Here is a 17177-nt window from a genome sequence, read left to right as displayed (position 1 = left end):
TGCACAGAATGATTCGGACATCCAACATGAAACCGTACAGGGTCATTTCATGATTTTGTGACGCATTGATTTTTCATGTTTATGGAACCCTATCATGTTATATATCATTGTAAAGCTTAAATCCTGCAGTTTCTGAATATGGCAACATTATTACATTCAAGATATCAAAACTAATGTGAAATGCGGTTGAAATAAGCTCATCACAAAATGAAGGAACATTGTGATTTTTATGGTACTTTGGATGAAAAAGAAGATAAGCAAAAAGAAAATAATAATTAAAATGTATTACTGGCCAAATAATATTATGTATGTGGAGTGTGTAAATGCCTTAATGGAAGAAATCTTTTGCTGCTAACTACTATTTTGAGGGTCCTGAATGTGCCTTATATAAATGTTACGTTAGTCAGAGAAAAAGTATATATTTTGAAGTTTTTTTTAGAAGAAGTAAAGAAGGAATGAGCAAAAACCTGTATAAAAGTTTGAAGGCCATTTCCCACGATTTTTTATTTTGTAATGTAATGTTCTGTGACACCAACGAAAGCAGTGCCATTCTGGTGGAATTCAAGCATTCACCTCACGTCACATGGGATGTGTGTCAGCAGTATTTGTTGGGTGAGAAATAATAGAAAATAAGTTTGAGAGCACTGCAAATCCATAACGTAATTTTGATCCCGCTTTCTACTATTACAGAATAAATAAGGTGGTTAAAGAAAAAGCTTTTGGAATGCTAAACACAGTGGAGGGAGAGGGGGGAGGTGGCATGGGTTGGTGACTTATTGTTTACACAAGAGGATATTCTCCTCTTGGTCCACATAGCAACAGATGTCTCATGGAATAGTATGAAGTCATTAACTCTTGATCAGCATAGCAACAGCTTTACGACCTACATCTAAGAAAGCCATTTCTTGAACCTGAATTGTACTGCACATTATATACGTTTGTCACTTTTCCCCATCGAAATCCAGGGTGCGTATTATAAATGCATGCACATTTTACATGCGTAAATACAGTAAATATTGCCTTATTGGCAGTAATACCTGTCATTCACGGAAAATAGTGAATGAGTGAACAACAAGGAAAAAGTAAAATAAAATAAATGGCATAGTTTGCACTAAGTTACAGCTATTTGTAGAAATATTTGATCATTAAATATATTAGACATTAACTAATATACCACTGCTCTGATATGCATTTATCAGCTGATGCAGTTAGAGTGCTGTTTTATCTGTTCCATCCAGGGGCCCCGAGTTCGAATCCCAGTCTGGGTTTGGGTGTTCTTTTTTATTGTCCCCTCATCAATTTTATCATATCATTGCTCATCGTTATCTTCGCATTTAGCCAAATGTGGCAGAAAATCGAAGTAAAATAAACCAAATGAATCAATCTGTCCTGTCATTAGTTTTTGTGAAACAAAGACATAAAAAAAAATCAATAGGAAACCCAGTATCTGGAATCATTTCCAGCACTTTCTTCATTACATAGAATCTCCAGTTGTTTAAATCAGAGATGATAATTTTTAATTGCCTGATGATATTTGGAATTTATAATTAATAAATGTGATAAAAATTTTAATCTAAAATAATAATAATAACAGACTGCTTGTTTCACAGTTAAGTTGCTATGTTACAACAATGATCCTCTTTTGTTAATTTTTTTTACTATTATAAATGTATCTTTAATCAAACTAAAAATAAATGTCTGATGAAGGGAGCATGTGTTCTCCTGAAACGTCACAACAAAAAACTGTGTTTTTATGCTTGAAATAACCATAGACTACAAGAGAAATAAAAAAATGCAATGCACAGTTTTTTGCAAAGACAAAACCACTATTATCATGATCACATACATACCTTTTAGATTGGAAAAAATAATGGTTCTATCAGCAGTGGTAAAAATTTCAGATCGGTCCATCCCCATTCTAAAATAATGATATTAATCTTGTGGAACTGGAATCTCTACCATGTGAGAGACCCGGGTTCGATCCCCGGTGGGGGAGAACCAGGAATTTTTCCACCTGTTCAAGCGGCTCCGGCATCCACCCAGCATCGTATAAAGTGGATACCTGAAGGAAACTAGGGGCTACAGGCAGCCAGGGGTGTGGTGCTGATCTTTCACCTTCAACTTCGGCAGTGATCAAGAAAGTGTGGCGTGGTGCAAAGCACAGGGCAGCACTTTACTTTTTTATTTTTTTATATATTGGAAGTGGAATCAGTTAATAGTTACACCAATCAATCTTATGTAGCGCTTTTTTAAAAGAATGTTCTTTTTGTTTTTCTGGTGAACCATATACTATATGCTTGTTTACTTGCTTTCCCTCAGAGCCCAGCAGCAGTTCGTCAAGGAGGTGCCATTACATCATTTATCAACTGGATGGCAACTGGCACCGTTCCTTTATCTTCTTTGATGTGTCGCTCATCTTGTCCTGAATGTCCATGGTTTGCCTACTTTATATTGGAAGTTGAGGAAGAAGAGATTGAAGAGAAAACAGGCCTTTGGACACAAGTTTTAAAAGAACTTCGTGCTGGTGATAGAATTTCTGTTGATCAAGCTGTTAAGGTATGTTGGACAATTGTAAGATTAAATACTGTGACGGTCAGCTGTGGTTTGAAGTCCCCCAAGCCAACCATTAGGGTAATATAGCTCAGATGGTTGGGTGTGTTGCTGTAAGAGAACATAGTTGATATGATGAATTAATTCACTACTAAGTGGTAAAGGTAAGGAATCACTTGGAAGCAAGGGATAAGAGAATAGCAATACTTATAAGTTGTAGAGCAGGTTCATCTTTTTTCAGCCTGTTGACAGCCTGGCCACGGCTGAGTGGTTAGCCATCTAGGTGTGGAGAATGGCAGCGCCTCCGGCTACACCTCAGATCTATCACTTGACTTCTACACACTGTGACGTGGTCGTTGATTTTAAACAAAAAAAGTTTTTGGAAGCAAAAAAAAAAAATAAAAAAAAATATCAATAAGCAATCAAAAAACTAACGACCACCTCACATCAACATTGGCCAATCCGAGGAACCAGGTTGAATACTTATCATTAAAGTAGACTATGAATAAATCTCACACAACCTGCTTCCTCCCTTTTTACTATCGAGAGTTTAGGCCACGATGTTGACTTCAGAATACCATGGATCATTTCTCGTACCCAATCCTGAATTTTACAGCATTCCCTCTTTTCCGTACTATTGGATAGCTGGTCCCGCCTTATGGGATCATCAAGCCACGCCTTTTCCAGATCCGCAAATACATAAATGATTGCAGCTACAACACCTTACTCCCTCTTCCAATTTCTCATTTAACCTCAAAAGAACTCATAACATATCCCTCCATTAAACAGTTTATTGGATGACTAGACATATTAACAATGTTGATAGCTAAAGCAAAATTAGCCACGTTGAACTTTGAAATAGTGATAAATTTATTGTAACATGAATAATATAATGTACAAGCGGAAACAATCCCTTATCCCCTTAATTTGTACATCAACATGTATATCGCACACTTCTTATTGCAATTTCACTTTTCCAGTTACAAAATATCTGATGGCACACATCGTATACATATATAGGTCTACACACTATTAAATATCACAATCCTGTAAATAATTGTGGCAATAAATACATACCATAAAAACTGAATCTGAATCGATTTGATACATGCACTATTATTCACAGACCAAAAAATGGTCTGGATGATCGGAAACACTTTCATAGTTGGACACGAAACATTCTGTTAGACGCGTTTAAGTTTGGACCGAATCTACAATGGAACGGAATATTGAACAACTGATATGAATTTATGACTAATTGATTTTATACTATAACTAAATCTATGTAAGGTGGACCAGTCCTTACAAGAACAAAACAAAAGGCAAAAAGTAAGCACAAGATAATATTCCATGCCCTGTTAAAAAAGGGTCAAAATGATACGGTCAAATCCTATGCATCACATACGTTTTCGATCACCTGCCTGTTGACGTGACCTACTGGAGAAAAACCTCCTGTCCTGGCGTTATCAAAATTACCACTGCTTGCTGTCTAAGATGCCTCGCTCGCTACGAGAAGCAAGGGGCGTGGCTTCTCAGAGAAGGTACATATTTATCTCGCTAGGGGAAGCAGGGTTGCCAGTTTTTACCTTCAGAGCGTCGCGATTTATACGTTATAATCAAATATTCTTGTCGACGCAAAAACCTCCTCGTAATAACATGGAAGAGGAGGGTGTGGTGGAGCTATGGAATATAAGTACAAGAAGCAAACACCACAACACCTAGTCTTGCGACTAGGGTATTTATACGTCGGGTCGGACCTTCGTAACCTTGTTTGGGGTACTAATCTTGCATCAGCTTAGGTATTTTCATTCATCTAGGCTGAGGTCAGTCTCTGGAAGGCCAAGGTTGTCCGGTCACATCAGGTGGCCTTGGCATTGAGCAATCAGGGCTGCAGGGAGTGACAACACTCACAGCGACAGCTGAGCTCACAGCCACAGGGAGTCACATCGCTCATGATAACAGCTGGAACAACCTTCGGTGGAGACCACAGCTTCCTGTCGTTGCTGGGAAGGCTAGAGAATGCACGTGGACAGTGATGACTTTTGATGATGCGATCCAGAGTGCTTCCTGTTTTGAACCACACCCAACTTAGGTGATTAAATTCACAGGATCTAAGTACATGCAAAATCTTGTATGTTACAATACAAGGGGCATTCAAGTGAAACCAGGACCTTTAGGTGTATTATATAAAAGACTGTACAGTGGAACGTTGATTTTACATTCCCTGGATTTTACATTTTCCCACATTATTAATCCAGTTCTTATGATCCCATAGAGCATAATACAGGGCTACTATAAATGATTCATCAGATTTCAAAACAGTGTATTTTCAGAAGTATTACAAATACAATGATGATTGATACTTGAAAAGAACTGGTAACTCGCCAAGTTTTCCTGACACACTGCAAATGTTCTATGACTACAGCATTCTCCTATTGGCAGGGGGATTGTATGGTGACAGCAGTACACAATGGTTTCATCAGACATGCTTGGTTGCCCCATGCTTTTCCGTTTACACAGACAACCAGTGTTTTTAAACTGCTGAATGCTGTGATGACCTGGTGGTTCTTTTTGGTATTCTCTTCTGAATGCACGCTGCATTGCAGTAACACATGAACATCTTACATATTCCAACACAAAAGAAACCCCTTTCCCTGCATTGTCGTCATTTGTAAAGACACTGCACTCGTGCCTCCACCTGGTATGTGTCACATGAAAACTTGTTGACTTTCCAGTTCTTTCCATGTATCATTTATTATTGTGTGTAAAAATTTGGAAAATACAGTGTTTTGAAATCTGATGAAATATTCATAGTAGCCCTGTATTATTACATTTCATCATATTGTCACTCATCCTCATCATTGCGATTAGCCAAAAGTAGCAGGAAAACAATGCTAAGTAACAAAAAAATAAAATAAAAGATCAACAAATGTAAACCTATCTAGTAAACATTTGCACTGTTGAAATGGTTTATTGTGAGTGATTGTGTCATCATCATGCTCTGCTTGAAGTATTATATAAATGTCCTTTTTTTTTTCAAAAAACTTCATCATGATACTCTGCTCCATACATGTGCTGACCTATAGTCTGCCATTTTTAATAACTAGCACTTGATTGAATCTAAACATGCACTCCACCTAGTGGGGTAGAATACACTTGCCACTTACCACCATTAGTAACTTGTTAGAGAAACTTGACACAGACATTTTCCTTTTTTTTTTTAAAGCCTATCAAGCTATGAGCTCTGATTTGCCAACCTTTATGACAGAGTTTCTATCACAACATGCTACGATGACAGGAGTCCTGGGTTTGAATCTCAACATAGCATGGGTGTTCTTTCTGAGTGTCTCTTCATCAATTTCATGTCGTCACTCGTCCTCATCATTGTGATTAGCCAAAAGTGGCAGAAAAGCGACGCTAAATAATACAAATGCAATCAAATGAAATGAAGGACTTGAGAGTAAAACGTGATCAGTGATGTTTTGGTCATTATTGAGTTAGAGGAATCCTTCAATATTCGTGTCTAATTGCCATGTCATGCAATTTGCATTGGACTCATTGAACCCTTCTAAAATTGGTAGACACAGCACGAAAACAATTCATCTGCAGTATAACTTTTAATAACGTTTTTTTTATCAGAAACTCAATAATGACCCTAACTCCTGAGCCCTTCAAATATAAGCCCTGTGAACTGTGGTGAATATTGTAAAGCTTATATATGACACAATTAATAGAATCTAAGGATGGAACAGATTAATTGTAAACTCATTTGTTATTGACCAATGAAGGCATATTGATTTATGGTACAATTGCCAATAATTTTACTGGTCCTATATGATTACAACTAGCCTCTAACTTATTGCAAAATCCTTAACTAATGGTGTAAGCCCTTTACTCTGGTCCTGTAAAATAAATGTCAGAATATGCCATTTCTTTTTCTAATATAAAAATCTGCAAAGTCGCCTGATTAAATGCTGTACTTAAAAGAAAAGGGGTGAATGAACCATATCAGATTGATTCGCAAAATAGCTTTCCATCTTTTTTAATCCTATTGATTTCAGTGACTCACTGCCACCATTCATCCAAAGGTTGTTTGTTTCAAGTTTAGTCTATTGGGAGATAATCTATTTTGAAAAATAGAGATAATCAACATTTTTTTAGAGATTTTTTAATACTTTGTGATGACATCTCTGACACTTGAAGGAAATTACGAGGGATGATCGGAAAAAAAGATTACAAAGCATATAACTTTTGTTTTATTCACTGTAACATAACGAAAATTTATGTGTAAATGAATAACATGTTTGTCTTCTTGCGAGTTTGAGGACTTCGGATTCTGACCATGTATACCTGAGAAGCGGACATTTAAAATGGTGACTCGTCTAGAATATTGGTCAAGAGTAGTAGTGAGGGCAGTGGTGCGGTTCCTGTGGGCCAAAAACACTACACCTGCTGACATTCATAGGCAGATTGTCGAGGTGTATGGGGAGGGGTCAATTTCAAGGCAACGTGTAGCGAAGTGGTGTCGTGCCTTCAAATAAGGACGGACCAGTATTGTTAATGACAACCCTGGACACAGCGGTAGGCCCAGTACCTCAACCACTGACGTGAACTGTGCTCTTGTGGATGAGTGTATTCGTGAGGACACGCTCAATATCAGCTGAGCTGGGACTACCATTTGGTTGGCTGGCCACCATTATCTGACATGTGATGATGTCAAAAGAGCTGCCTCACGGTGGCTACGAGAACTTGACGCAGATTTCTGTGTAACCGGTATAGAAAACCTCATCTACCGTTGTGACAAGTGCTTGAACAAAAAAGGTGATTACATCGAGGACTAGTGTTGAGTGCCCTCCATCATCAGGTGTATTGTTCTTCCAGCTATGTCTAACACATACGCCATAATAGTCTTTGTAACCTTTTGTTTCGATCATCCCTCGTAGATAGTATTTGTAAGGTATATTGTAATGTGCAATTCATACACAAAATTCAAGGTCTGTACAGTACATAGTAACAGGGTAATAAAGAGAGAATAAAGAAAAAAATGTAATTTTTTGAACTTTTGGGGATGGTAACACTGATGCTTGAAGAAAATTACATACAGTTTTTGTAACTTATATTTTATACAGTAGTATTTTGTATTTGTGTCCAAAATTTTAGTTGTGTACGGTATGTAGTAATAGAGTAATAGAATGAACATGGAAAAATATTTTTTTAAATAGATTTTTGAATATTTTTTTGGTGGCATTAGTGTCGCTTGAAAAATGCACAAAGTTTTTGTGAGTTGTAGTATTTTTTATTTGTAAACAAAATTTTTAGGTCTGTAGAGTACATAGTAATAGAGTGTAATTAATTTTTAGAAAAATGTCCAAAATTATACGTTGGCTGTGAAATTTCTATTTCTGTGCATACACATCAAAAGGGTTAACCATGTTGATGCTATGAGTTTTAAATCTGTTGTTGTTAAATTGAAGGTAAAGCCTTCTGCACATTGCAACATTCCAATCAGGTGCATGGGTGGCTGGGAGAGCGTTAGAGGCCCCACATAGTCACAATCATGACCATTGTGAAGTGATGTGATCATAGGGTGGCTACTCACTGGGAATTCCTTGAATTCTGGGAATTCTGCGTGAATTTTTCTCCATAGACGTGAAAAATTGAAACTTTCAATAATCCAATTCCCTTTGAATTTATACATAAACTCACCAAACAACAATACAACATGAGAACACATCCTCACAAAGTCACATCTACCCACTTAACTCCTAATACTATATAAGTCAAATAGACGTACTGAAACACACACTAAGGAAACGACCACAAAACAAGTATCAAATTGACAAACTTTGTTAACCGGGTTTGTTCTGGATTACCGAACAACCCCGGTACCAGATCCTGCAGATTACATTGTAACTTGCAGGAATGTATCTATATGTATTCCTTGAACCAAATAAAGTAACGAGGAAATGAAAACCGGGGAACCCATATTCCGTGGAAAAGACATTCTGGTCTTTTTAGGTACCAGAACATAAGCGAATGTATGCGGATGGAGGCGGGTATCTTCCGGGGTTTTCCCCCCTTTTCTTTTCTTTATATATATTTATAAATGCCATGAGGCAAGTTTCTCACAGTTTAGCTTTTATTTTTATCAAGGAATGAAAAGGAAGCTGCATTTAAAATAAAACAGAATTCTCCCAATCCGTTTACTTTGTTGGTGTCCTTTGCAGAACAATCTATGTGACAGACAGAAGATTATGACAAGATATGATATATTCAAGTTGATTACGTAATTTTGAGTTTGAAATTTGTATGCAATTATCAATTTTTCGTAGATTAGTGTATTCCGTAACATTTGTGACTTGTGTTTGTAGATGTGTTTTGAATCATAGTACGAGGTGCATCCAGAAAGCAAGTTTCCCTATTTTTTTTAAAAAAAAAACACAGTTTCAGGAAACCATTTATTGGCAAAAGGTACAGCAAAGGTTCAGCTATTTTTCAACATAGCAACCACCAGAATTGAGACACTTGTCGTATTGTGGTATCAACTTTTGGATCCCACTGTCGTAGAACTCTGCCACCTGTGAATGGAACCAGCGTGTGACAGACATCTTCAGCTCTTCGTCGTTGCCAAAACGCTCACCGGAGGACAGGAATTTCTTGAGGTGCAAGAAAACGTGAAAATCGCTGGGAGCCAGATCAGGACTGTAAGGTGGATGATCAAACAACTCCCAGCCAAATTCCGTCAAAACAGCTGCTGTGCGCCGAGCCGTATGTGGACGAGCATTGTCATGGAGGAGCACAACACCTGCAGTAAGCATGCCACGCCTCTTGTTTTGAATGGCACGTCACAATTTCCTTAGTGTTTCACAGTAATGGTCAGCGTTCACCGTTTCACCTCTGGGGAGGAAGTCAATGAGCAAAATGCCCTTCCTGTCCCAAAACACGGTGCACATCACTTTCTGTACCAACAGCGTCTGTTTGAATTTCTTCTTGACCGGAGATCCACTATGCCGCCTTCTTGACCGGAGATCCACTATGCCGCCAATACATTGACTGCTGCTTGGTTTCCGGGGTGAAGTGCGAAATCCACGTCTCATCGCCCGTGACGATCCTGTCGAGGAAATCATCGCCGTCATCATGGTACCGTTGCAGGAATGTCAGTGCTGCTCCTGAACGTTTCATTTTGTGTTCGGGTGTCAGGTTTTTCGGCACCCACCTGGCACACAATTTTTTGAACAGCAGGCGCTGCGTGACAATCTCATGCAACACGGATCACGATATGTGCGGAAAAAGGCTACTCAACTCCGTAATCGTGAAGCGACGGTTCTCTATGATGTGCTGCCGCACCAGCTCAACCAGATCATCAGTGATGAGGGACGGATGCCCACTGCGCTCTTCATCATGGACACTTTGACGACCTTCCGAAAACTGCCGACACCAGCGACGCACCATCTGCTTACTCATAATGTTCGGCCCATAGACCTCACAGAGCTGACGATGAATGTCAATTGGCGCAATGCTTTGTGCATTCAGGAACTTTATCACCGACCGAACCTCGCATGCGGCGGGAGAAGGAATACGAGCTTCCATTTCGGATCACTGCTGCCTCAGTACTGGCATGCGGCGGGAGAAGGAATACGAGCTTCCACTTGGGACCACTGCTGCCTCGCTACTGGCGCCGGGCGGGATCTGTCCGCCTGGCATATGATTGATACGTCTTAGCTCTGCTGCGCATGTGCAATTTACACGGCTCATTATGTTTACTTTCACGGGGAAAAAATAGTGAAACTTACTTTGTGGATGCGCCTCGTGAAATGGCAAATGTAAACTCTGCACCTTAAATTAAATATTTTATATATATATATATATATATATACCATTTCATTGAATTGAATTGGAATTTTTAGATTCAATGCAATCGCACAAACACTTTATTTTGTTAATATATTTGTGTGCGTATATGTGTGGGTGGTGAGAGCCAATAATACCTAAGGTTGAAATAGAGAAAACATCTGCTTGTACCCGTGAATTTTTGAAAAGTTCACCTTGAAAACAGGTGTTATACTTGAATTTTATCGTGGTTGTTGAGTGGCCACCATGGATCAGCACCACTCTGCCTTAACCCCCCCTATGATTGTTCCAAGGTAACCATATCATTACATTGTTGGAATTTGAGTTTAAAGTCCTCCTTATGCACAGACATGCTAATTGGGACTCGACTAACAGTTTAAAGTGGGATCTGAACAACTATGTGCCTTGACCGAGTATTAAATCTAAGACCACTTGATTACGAGGTGTCAACATTAACACTATTCCATAAGGGAGGCACCCATTTCATTAGAGGCAGCTTCATGCAGGGACATGGTTGTCAAATCCCCACCTAGATCATTACTCCAGGAATTGAACCCAGTTTCCCATTTGACAGTGAGACAAAACCAACAAACAAACAAACAAAAAAAAAGAGAAAGAGGAAGAACCACTTTACCACTGTGGCTGCCTTTTTTTGTTACCTGTACTAATTTAGTTTGAAGACCAACATTTCTGCAAATAATGCGAGTTCTTTTTCTTCCCACAGAGGGCAGCAAGTATTGTGAAGGTGTCGCCACCCAATTCTGGTACCCTGTCGATCTATCGCTGGTCTCAGCAGGCCTTAGATATGCCTCTTGATCATCCGTTACTTCCGCTTGTATGGCAGAAGTTCTTCATGCTCTTTTTGGCAAGAGTATCTTCTGCATCAGGGTATGTACATGTTCTCAATTTAAGAAAATTGTAGATGCTTACAAAGTATCCAGATATAGGGAGATGAAATGTTAAGGGTGTCCCAACAAGAATACCAGATTTGAATTTCGCCATTGTCTTATTGATGGTTGAGGATGGAAATCCCACAACAGTGAATGGAGAACGTTACCACAATATGGTTACGAAATGGTTGTGGCATTGTTTGAATGGTGTGGATATTGAACACTTGTGATTCCAGCAGGAACCTGCCACACCTCCCACGAGTCGATAGCCGTGCTGCACAACAAATTTATGGGCCGGGTCCTTTCACACAACAGCGGTAAGAACCAGCCAGCAAGGTCATATGCCCTGATACCTTGCGACTTCTTCCTTTGAGGGTATGTGAAATTATAGGTTATGAAAACCAGAGGAAATTTGATGTGGCATTGGCCAAATAGAGGAGCAACTCTATGCAAGAGTCATCACAGCAAGTCATGGGCACATATGACAGCTATTGTTTTTCATACTTAACTGGCAACATGTACCATTTGTAATGATGTAGAAACATATGTCATTTCGTGAAAATGAAATAATGTTTTCATGTTTTAAAATCCGGCCTTCTTGTTGGGACACCCTTTACAAGGGTTATCCAGAAAATAAGTTCTGATAAACTATTAAGAGAAACAAGAATATATTTACATTGCCGTGTTGTAGAAGCAGTGGCGTACGCAAGGGGGGGGGGTTACCGGGTTTAAACCCCCCCCCCTTTGAGCTTTTGAAATATTATGGAAAATGTTGTAGAAAAAAATTAAAAATGGCGCTAATTTATCACAGTCAAAGATCTGCGACAGTAATAATAATAATAATAATTTGAATTATTATTCCCATGCAGCATGAAGAAAAACACAACATTCCAAACAATCTAAGCGGACGCAAAGTTCAATTTTGCAATTTTTTTGCAAAGTCGCGCAGTGACTCTCGCGAGAATTGTAAAAATTCCTTGCTTCGTCGCAGTGTGCCGACCTTATTGCAAACGTTCTTCCCGGTACTGATTTCACATCCCCTTGTGAACTCTTAAGTGATGTTGAGTGTACATCCACATCATTAAATAATGTTGAAGAAGTGCTTTGTGAATCACCTAGAAGTGATAAATGTGTTGGAATGTCTATAAACTTACTTTTCAACGAGAACATAGACTCAGTGGAATTTAGCAACATGTATTCTCGCGCTTCATCATCATCCTGGGGGAGTTCCATAAATGTAAATTTCCCCGTGCATATAGCACCGTGCCATGAAGGCACACGTAGTGGTGTGGTGGGCCCCAAAGATTCTCGATCTCGAACTATTTTGCAGATGATGTGATCAGCACCATGCTCCGGCAGCCTTCATCCCCCAGGGTTGCTCTCAGGTACCCATTGCTATGAAGCTGGGTGCGGAAACAAGGCTGGATAAATTCCAACCAATTCCGGGAATCGAACCCGGATATCCCATGAAGTTGTCAGACTAGACCAGCGTGGCTCCTTGAATGAGTTTCATATTTCGATTATTTCAATAAATTCAATATATTTGCTTCTTTTTATGGACAAATAACCGTTGACTAGACAATTATTTTGTAACAAAGAAACAAAATAAATGTAATTTTGTTCTATTTCTTTCATAAATAGCAGCTGCATTAGTAGTAATTATTAGTAGTAATTAAATTAATTAATTAATTAATTATATGAATTATTAATTAATTAATTAAAGTATAATAAAACAATGGTAATGTGAATTTGTAGAAAGTTTTCGAAATAACACCCCCCATTGATGAAATCCTGCGTACGCTACTGTGTAGAAGGACACCAGTTTTGTTAACCTTCATTGTAGAATGATAATGGAACTGCTGGCCACGAAGGAAGGATTTCTCATGCAGGAACATAGGAAAATCACTTGGTGCTAAGTCTCGGGTATAGGGAGGGATGATCAAATTGTTCCCAGTTAAATGTTGTGACGAGATCTTGTATTCCACTGTCAGTGTGTGGGTCAGTAGTGTCATGAGTCATTACAACCTCCTGGCCAAACACTATGCAAGTTTTTAAGAATGTCATAATAGACACCTATGTTGATTATGGAGCTTTGAGGCAAAAAGTTCACAAGCAGAACATATTTTCTGTTCCCAAACATTGTACATGTGATCTTCCAAGTTGAAGTGGTCTGGTTGAATTTTGTTTTTGTTGGCGATGAAGAGTGCCTTCACTTTATCGACTGCTGCTTCGATTCAGAGTATGTGCATCACCCATTTCTTATTCCCTGTGACTTTGTGACTCAAGATGTCTGCCTTGCTCACTGTATTCTATCATAAAGGCCAATGCAATGGCCTGCTGTTTTTTCTTGTGTGTTCTTCCGTAAGCATAGGCAACCAGTGTGTACATAATTTCCCAAACTGAAAGTTATTGGACACAGTTTTGTGAAGAATCAACATTAAGTTTGTGGAAAGTGACAATGGTGAATTGCCTATTCTCTCTCATTTTCTTTTCAACTGCATGCACCAAATCTTCATTACCACGGACTGTTGCCTGTTCCACAGATTCTCGTGCACCTTTCCGTGCCTTTAATTGAAGAGCCACACCCTTCATCTCTGTAACATTGAGTCATTTCTGGCATGTTCTCCATATGCCTCACAAAGTTGATAAATTTCAGCATGTTTCACATTCAAGAAACAGTTCACAGACTGCATTTCACTGGGCTTGTAGATTTTCTTAAATTCCGGGTGTACAGAAATGAATATCGGAGTTTTAAACTTGTATATTTTTTTATGCTATACACATTGCAAATATGAACCATATATGAAATGAAAGAGTAACTCTCCAAGTTTCGATTCTATGCATGCGCAAAATTTGTTTCCTGACTGCTGCTTGGCAGAGCCATTCGTAAAGATGGCGACCCCGAACGTAAGTCTTTTTGTGTGTTGGAACTCACGAGATCTAATTCAGTTGTTACAGTTCAACAGGCATATCGGCAAAGATTTGGAAGTGACCACGACATTCGTAAGTGGTATAACCAGTTTAAGACGACAGGATGCTTGTGTAAAGGTAAAAGTTCTGGACCGCCGCGTGTATCAGACTAGAAGGTGGAAAGCATCAGAATGGCTTCCACTTGCAGTCCTAGAAAATTTGTGCGGCAGGCCAATCAAGAACTATCAATGCCAACAATGACAGTGTGGAAAGTGTTAAGGAAAAAACTCCAAATGAGACTGTACCGCCTGCAGCTGTTACAGGACCTAAAGCCTGCAGATCATTTGGCTCCTAGGAACTTCTGCACACAAATTCTTAATCAAGAAGATGACGATTTTCTTAGTCGTGTGATTTTCAGTGATGAATTCACATTTCATGTAAGTGGAAAAGTGAACACACATAATGTTCTTATCTGGGGTCGCAGAATCCACGGGAAACTCTGCAGCACGTATGTGATTCACCCAAAGTGTCTTTTGTGCAGTATCTTAACAACAAGGTTATGGGCCGTTCTTTTTTGTGAAAGAAACTGTTACTGAAATTTTATATGTAGACATGCTACAAACTTAGCTCTTTCCACAACTGGAGGATAAACAACACATCATTTGGCAACAAGCTGGCGCTTCCCCTCATTTTCATAATGTAGTGCGGGAATGGTTAAATGAAGTTTTCCCCCATCATTGGATTGGTCGTCATGGTGCAGACAACTTGCATCTTCTCCTGTGGCTTCCAAGGTTCCCTGACCTCACCCCCTGTGACTTTGTTCTGTGTGGCTATGTAAAAGATTGTGTTCATGTACCACCGGTACCTGCCAGCCTACCTGAGTTGAGATGCAAGATTTTTGCAGCAGTAGAGTCGATTACACCAGACTTACTAAGTTTAGTGTGGCAAGAAATGGACTACCAGCTGGATGTGTGCCGTACCACGAATGGTGCCCACATTGAACACTTGTAATGTAGGTTATGAAAACTTGGTGAGTTATTCTTTCATTTCATATATCGTTCATATTTGTAATGTGTATAGCATAGAAAATATACAAGTTTAAAACTCCGATATTCATTTGTGTACACCCTGTATTATAAACACCCATCATTATGGGCCGACATGGAAGACAAGCCTCTTCCCATCGTCTGCTCTTCCACCATTTCTCTCTTCCCACTGTGTTCCTATCCTACTCTTTTCTTCTTACTCTCTCCACTACTGCCGGCCCACGTGGCAGAGTGGTTAGCATATTGTGCTATGATGCCAGGGGTCCCGGGTTTGAATCCTGGCCTGGATGTTTGTGAGTGTCCATTCATCAATTTCATCTCATCATCACTCATCCCCATCTTCGCAAATTAGCCAAAAGTGGCACAAAACGCGAAGTAAAATAAAGCAAATCAATCAGTCATTCTCTCCACTACCCATTCTACCCACTGACATCTTGGTCTATCCTTTGTCTTTTTCATTCTCGCAGTGTATGCTCTCTCTAACAGTCTTTCTGGCCTGGTCCTCTTCCTATTTCCAAACTATATTAACAGTTTGAAACTGATCGATTGAATTATTTGATTTATTTTACTCATCTTTTCTGCCACATTTTTGCTAATCGTGAATATTAGAATGAGTAGAATAGAATGGTCTTTATTTAAGCAGGCGTGTTTCGGCCTCATGGGCCGTTCTTACAACCAACCCTTGTCAAAGATACAATAAATGAATAAAAACAAAAAGAAAAAAAAACCACAATGATCATGATAATATGATCATATGATGAAATTGATGAAGGGACAGTCACAAAAAACATCCATGTCCAGGCTGGGATTCAAACTCAGGACCCCTGGTGTCACACCACACACTGCCACAGAGGGCTACAGTTTGAAATTGTCTGATACTGGCAAATACTTTTCCAAACTTTGCTGTTCCCATGAGGTGTGGGTCTAACTGCAGGGGTCATATTCATCCTGCTTTTGCTACTTTTTTAGTCTGAAAGTAGGAAATATCCTACTGTTTGCAATAGAGGTTCTATCTTTTCTACTTTAGAGCTCATTTGTATAATTTTGACACACATGTGGAAAGGGGACCGCTGGGGTAAGAAAATTCCTTTTTTTGTTTTTTAGCGTTGAGATGCATTGGCCATCGCTACGTAAACTAAGCCAAACCCAACAGTAAGTCTTTTTATGAATGCATACAAAACAGTTACACTACTTTGGTAATGCTTATTTACACATATAATTACACCTAGATTACAGTGCATATTGTTCAAATGAAAGTCTATTACTTGCATGAGTACATAGTGGGCCAGCATTTTCCACAGTTTGCCGCTCGTCTACTTTTCTTAGCTAAGACATGGATAGAAGATTGAGTCGGAAGCCTTGTGGATTGTAGGTGCTGGTGGATGCAAATCTTGTGGAACCGTCTAACTGGTTCTGGGCATGTCACGTTCGCAGCCAATGTAAAGCTACAAAGAGGGCTAATATTTTGATTCATAATGCATGCCAACTTTTTCTTACACAAGTATTCACTTTTGGCACGTACCTGTATTTTCACCTCTCTTCAGAGATTGATATAACCTGGATGTTAGATCCATTGTTGAGGTTATGATAGGTTGGTGTTTATACTTCTTTTTGTTTTCTTTCTTTTTTCCAGTTTTGCTTCTTTCCTTATTTTGTTTGTAGATTTAACATGTATATTGTGATATTACAAATTTCTTGTCGAAAAATGCAGTTTAGATAGGGAAAAAAAGAAAAATTAATAGAAGTATAAAAACCAACCTGTGACCATTCCGACATCAGATCTATCAACCATGTCATCTCACCTGAGGAAGACTTAGAAACAGTAGAAATATTTGGGTTTAAAAAACAAGTGCCAGAGCCAAAAATAGAAGTAAGCATATACTCATCATTTATTCTTAATAATAATGGCACAAGGCATATATAATTATTT

At 38.9% G+C, this 17177-nt stretch overlaps 1 protein-coding gene across 3 annotated transcripts in view; it reads left to right on the top strand.

Moving 5' to 3' along the window:
• The window catches only part of Epg5 (ectopic P-granules autophagy protein 5), a 157268-nt gene that overhangs the window by 35942 nt on the left and 104149 nt on the right, over positions 1-17177 (top strand). For 2 of the 3 annotated variants that reach the window (XM_083136936.1, XM_083136935.1), the window contains 3 exons: positions 2320-2556; positions 11126-11289; positions 16352-16399. In XM_083136936.1, coding sequence (XP_082993062.1) covers positions 2320-2556; positions 11126-11289; positions 16352-16399 — 449 coding nt within the window. The remainder of the gene's footprint in view (positions 1-2319; positions 2557-11125; positions 11290-16351; positions 16400-17177) is intronic. The other variant, XM_083136937.1, reaches the window with a different exon arrangement.

This window comes from Lepisma saccharinum, chromosome 15 (assembly GCF_977018435.1).
Source record: "Lepisma saccharinum chromosome 15, izLepSacc3.1, whole genome shotgun sequence".
Lineage (NCBI taxonomy): Eukaryota > Metazoa > Arthropoda > Insecta > Zygentoma > Lepismatidae > Lepisma > Lepisma saccharinum.
The sequence above is the reverse complement of the archived record's forward strand: the minus strand, read 5'-3'. Positions and strand labels throughout refer to the sequence as shown.